The 6,000-nt window shown below is 40.0% G+C and overlaps 1 protein-coding gene across 1 annotated transcript in view; it reads left to right on the forward strand.

The window, feature by feature from the left end:
- Positions 1 to 6,000, forward strand: part of WWC2 (WW and C2 domain containing 2) — a 1,656,421-nt gene that overhangs the window by 620,339 nt on the left and 1,030,082 nt on the right. The window contains exon 3 of the mRNA XM_044062544.1: positions 775 to 978. Within this exon, the coding sequence (XP_043918479.1) occupies positions 775 to 978 (204 nt within the window). The remainder of the gene's footprint in view (positions 1 to 774; positions 979 to 6,000) is intronic.

The raw sequence follows: 6,000 nt of genomic DNA on the forward strand, positions 1-6,000 counted from the left end.
CGTCTGCAGACTGCTAGGTGTATTCCATTATATTCTGTGTTGTATCATTTTTGTTTTTATTTTAGAGTTGATAGGCCAGTTATTCCGTTATGTATATTGCTGTGTCTTTCGGCTTTTTCCAGTTAGGGGTCGCCACAGCGGAACTCCGGATCGCTAATGATTGGCAGTAGATTTTTACGTGCTGGCTTGCCGGGCCTAACGCACAACCTTCAACGAAGGAACGCCCATTCACGCATGTCGCCACACAGAAGACGCTCTAACTGAGAATCGAATGGGCAACGTCTGTTATGTATACTAATGTCAGCTAATTAACTTGAGTTATTTGTTCTGATGCACCTACTTTTTAGGATCCTTTGTCCTTGTTTTCAATGCCTGCATTGTGAGAGTCATGACTGATACTGCAGCTGTATTGACAAACTGGCTGGTAGCTCATTTGGTTTCTATTATTAAAAAGTAAGATCATTTTTTCCTTATGGTTAGACTGCTATTTGGGAGAACTGGAGTAGGTTACTCTTGGGTGGTCTACAGAAAATATCAGACTTGATGTTATGTTTATATATTAGATGTTGCTAGTTTTCTGAAGTAGACCTTTGAAGCTTTTTCAGAATGTCTGAAGTTGAAATTACTCAGTGGTGCAGTTTCCCGCTAGACAGCCATGGTGAGGCTACTGCAGCCAAAAAAACCCCTCAAGTTAGATTCAGTATTGCTGTAATTGTTTGTTTTAGGATTGTATGAAAATCATTTGGAAATTCCAATCCCATTTTTGTTTTATAGAAACCACCCAGATAGAAGATCCACGGAAACAATGGAGAAAAGAACAAGAGCGAATGTTGAAAGACTACCTTTCTGTTGCCCAAGATGCCCTGTCTACCCAGAAGGAACTTTATCAGGTGAAAGAGCAAAGGCTGGCGCTAGCGCTGGATGAATATACGCGACTGAACGATACATATAAGGAGAAGTCAAGCTCTCGGACGAGTCGTAAGTAAACTTTTGTCACCAGAGCAAGTATTTCCATTTCACAGAAGTGGAATAATGGAAGAGGATTGCTGGGTTTTGACAACTAGAAGCTGTTGCTGAAAGGCAGGTTATATAAAAAAAACAAAAAAAATTACAAAGGAGAATAGGTGTGTTGTTTTTCATATGCAATACTTGCTACATTTTATTATTCCAGCTACTGCTCTCTTGTACTGTGTTCTGTCAAAGAAAAAAATGCAATTAGATGTGAAGATTACACACGCACACACACACACGGGATTGTGAAGAAATTTTAAATGTTTCCTTCAGTGTAAAAGTGCTACGTACCCAACCTAGATGTAAAAGTTCAGTACCTCTAGAATGGAGCATTTTTGTGTGGTTTGGTCACAACCATTGGTATGAAGATGTTCTGTGTATGTGGGTGTCTGCTTGCACATTGTCATCTCCGTGTTAGTTCTTCTGTCTCTTCTTTACGAATAATTAAATAAAGTATACTGAGACTTATTTACCCAGCTAACATACCTGAAGAATGTATCCAGTGAGAGAAACGAGGAAGCAAAGCATAATTTATCAAACATGACTTACTGAAAAGACACTTTATTCCACATTTGTTGTAATGAGGGACTAGCCCTCTTCCCCTTGTTGAGGTGGCCTTGGTGTTGTGCCTATTGGATTGCTCCATACACAGGTTATCATTAATTTTTTTTTGTCATGTACAATCTTTTATGTAGTAGTGTTAATTGAAATGGCCATCTTCGTTTGTAGTGTTGGTCATCTGACTAAAACAAGAAGTAAAACAAGTCTTGACATCACACACACACACACACACACACACACACACACACACACACACACACACACACACACACAGTCTAGATTTTCAAAGACTGTCCAGATTTCTTGCGCTAAGAGGTTGAGAGGTATGTTTGATATACATACACAGATCTCTATCTCTCTGTGTGTATATGTATATATATATATATATGTATATAGGTATGCATGGATATACAGATATTTATATATAGATGTATAGATTAGATGTAAAATATAATTCTGAAGAATTATAAAAAAGTCATATCTGTTGTATACACAGACTTGCGCATTTATAAGAAAAGCAGCATAAGTACAATTTGCCTTTTGTAATGGAAGTGTTTAATTCAGTGCTACATTTCACTGATGATGTAAGGATTTCACTTGAGACTCCAGTAGAAAGAAGTACATCAGCTGTGTTGCTGTTATAAAGGCAGTACAAGGATTATGTCCTTGGTGGTCCTTTTCATCAAGTACAATGAGTGACTCATACCTTTACACATGCTAAGTTTTCGTGTACATTCATTTAAAAAGCACTGATTTTATGTAATGCTCCAGCAAAGTATGATTATTTTTTAATAAATATGCTTTATATGGGTGCTCATAAATGTTATAGGTTTATAGTTAGCCTTGCATTTCATACTGGTAGCTATTCAGAACTGTAAACAGTTTTGTATTGTATGCCATAACATTATTTATCATTTTTCTGGCAATTGGCTTAGAGGGTAAGGCTGTGCGCTTTAGTTCCTGTGGATTTGATTCACTGTGTGACCTTGAGCCAAGTTATTTAACCTGCATTGCTCCCAGGTCGTGCCTGAAAAGAGACTGAGTGCAAAGTCTGCTGTTGCTACCTGGTTAACAAGTAGGTGGTGGTGTTACTTGGTATACTAACTAGTCTGAAAGGAATTATGCATATTTTTCTCTTGTGAACCTTTGCTTTCCTTCTGTCTGTGAGATGAGTTTTAAATCTGAGTGACCTTACCCAAGGCTGTGTTTGTATAGTAAAAAAAAAAGTTGCATTGCATTATAGTATACATTATTTTCTGAATTAATAGCTAACTAGAATTGTTTGGATTAAAAAAAAAGAAAAAAAAAATGCAGTACCTTGAACATGTGTGTGTGAGCTGTCATACATGCCACTTGTGAATTTTTGTTAATCTGTTATTTACTGTAAAAAAGTGTCACTCAGAGCTGGAGATAAATTGGACAGTTGTCTTTTTACAGTGTTTAGTAAATCTGTGAACATTTTTTATGGATGTGAATGGCACAATGCAAGTGTTTGATGGTGATCTGCTGTTATTCCAGTTTTTATTGCATGACTTTGTGACGAATAAAGCTCTTCATTTTTGTATGTGGGTGCATAGTTTTCATGCCATCCTACCTAGCTATTGCTAAATGCTCAAGTATCCATATTTCAGGTGTATGTTACTCAATTTAGCTGGGGGTAAGGGACCACATGCATCTCTTGGATCCTTGGTGACGTCTTACTGCTTGTACAGTTTAGATGATCTGCTGATTTGCATCATTGTACAGTTATGATGTCCCATTGCCTAAAAAGGTTTAAGCTTTCTAAGTTTTCTTGAGGCCAAAATATCACTTAGATCATGAGTGTAGTTGCGTTTTTAAGCCTGTGTTGATGTTTCAGCTGTGCAACTCACTAGAGCTGGCACTAAAAACCACCATCAGCGCATGGCACTAACACCAATGGACAGTTCCTTGCTAAAAAATCAACTGGCGGGGCTTATCTGACCATATCTGTCTGAACTGTGAAGAGCAAAAGTTAAAGGATCCAGAGTTTTAGTGGCTTTAGTTCAAAATTCATCATGCCCACAGCGGCCTCTGGTCCTTCATCTGTTTCACATTTGAAGTTGAACAGGGAGCTGATGTCTTCTGTTAGAACAAACTAAAGTCTCACAACCGAGTGACAAGGCTTCAAATGCCCAGGATGTTTCTAGTTTTGAACTCAGTTGAGCCTTTTGCCCTTCCTCTTCCAGGTGGTTGGCCACTTTCTGTTGAGGGGTTTAGATCATTTCTAAAGCCTGTCATTTACTTTGAATGTTACATAGAGTAGGATATATTTTTTGGTGTCACATTAGAAGTCTAATTAAATGGTAGAATAAAGTCTGTACTTTACAGGAAAAAATAGTTTTTGAAAGCGCGGGTTTCACTTAGAATCTCCAATAAAAGCGTTACCCTATGCAATTTGCTTTGAGCAGGAGGTGTACTGACTATGAAGATTTTAGTTGTCTTTATGATGATCTAATTGAGAATAAAGTCTCAGCTGCCATGTTATAGTATGAACAAAGTACTTAAGGATGTGCTTTGCATAGACATTTGAGCAGATATACTGTTTCCCCTAGATACAGAGTACATCTGATTTTAAACTGTGTTAAAATGTATCACTAGGAGTTTGGATATACTCCTTTGGTTAAAAATATAAGAACTTATTAGATAGGGTAATGCTACTCATTGGTTCATAGGTAGGCCTATGAGGCTATCGGCCCAAGGGCCTAAGTAAGCCTAGTCAACAAAGTTCCCTGGCTTACGCCAACCCAAGAAAGTTAATTTCCTGTGCCCCTGTCGAGCAGAGCCACAGACGTGATCCCCGGGATGTATTTCCTATTTCCCATCCACTCATCAAGATTTTTCTTGAATAGTGTTAATGAGGAACTTTGCTTGACATAGACAGGTAGCTTGTTCCAAAGTATGGGAAGTTTCTGGGACAGGAATCTATCCCTCCAGCAAGTCCTGTTTATTGTGGTGACAAGGTTTAGGTCCCTAGAGCGTGTAGCTCGGAGGGATTGGGATTTCTTTAGGTGTAGCATGTCCAACAGCTCTGGGTTTGACATAGCTTTATATGTTAGGCAGAGATCACTTCGGAGTAGGTGATATGCTACAGAGTAAAGATGGAGTTTTTTGAGACGATCAGTGTAGGGAATCTGAGGCCAGTAATTCTCTTTGTGAGGTACTTCTGTAGCCTTTCCAGCTGCTGCAGATGTCTTGTGAGGTACATTCTAAAAGGGGCGTTGTACTCTATAATGGGTCTAATGAGTGTCGAGAAGAGGGGAACAATGACCTCTTTTTTTCCTGGATGAGAACCCTTTTGTGATGAGGTGCGCTATGTAGAAGAATTTCCTGACTACTGTGGCAATGTGGTTATCAAAGGAGAGACTGCTGTCCACCTGGGTCCCAAGGTCTCTTATCACACATTCGGTGTTAAGAAGACTGCCATCTATGTGGTAGTTCATGGGTACAGAGTTTTTAACAAAGGGGATAACAATGCACTTTTTGGCATTGAGCTTGAGGCCATGGCTCTGACACCAGGCATCTGTCTCAGTGAGGCCCTTCTGTAGGATGTCCACATCATTTGGGGACTTGACTATAGCTCCTAGTTTGCAGTCATCTGTGAACTTCGTTAGCCAGAGGCCTTCTGTGTTGGCCTGTACTTCAGAGAAGTAGATTCCAAACAGCAGAGGTCCCAGGACTGAACCCTGTGGTATGCCACTTGTCATTGGTTTGAAGTCAGATTTGGAGTCTGAAACTTTCAGTGTGGGTTCTGTCAGTGAACCAGTTAGCAACCCATCTTGTGACATAGGGATTTATACCTAGTTTAGTGAGTTTAGCTATAATTCCAGAATGGGGGATGGTGTTGAAAGCCTTGGTAAGGTCAAGATAGGCTGTGTGAACCACCTTACCCTCGTCTACGGCTTTGGCCTTTCATAAACCCGAACTGGGTGGGGTCCAGAGTTTGGAGGTTACCAATGTCTTTGTTTATGAATTCCATGATGATACGTTCCATGGCCTTGCAGATGAGGCTCGTCAGGCTAATAGGGTGATAGTTCCCAGGATCAGTGGTGGCTCCCACTTTGTGGAGTGGGATAACTTGTTGTTCACCATTCAGTGGGCACAAAGCCTGATGTGAGGCTATGATTGTACATGGTGCTTAGGTGGGGAGCCAGTTCATTCTGAAGTTTGTGTAAAACGCAGCCTGGGATGTTGTCCGGTCCCATGGATGCTGTGTTTTTGGCTTTAGAGAGTGCTGCTTTTACCTGTGAAGTTGTGATTACAGGAACTCTGCATTCTTCCTGTATAGATATGGGCCCTTTAGGGGATGAGAGGGGGGTAAAGTTCCTTTAGGGGATGAGGGGGGTAAAGTTAGCACCGAACCTATCTGCCAGGATGTTGGCATTATCAGTTGGTTCTGTAATTTTTGTG

This window comes from Protopterus annectens, chromosome 2.part1 (assembly GCF_019279795.1).
Source record: "Protopterus annectens isolate FY-2018-M chromosome 2.part1, PAN1.0, whole genome shotgun sequence".
Taxonomy (NCBI): Eukaryota; Metazoa; Chordata; order Ceratodontiformes; family Protopteridae; genus Protopterus; species Protopterus annectens.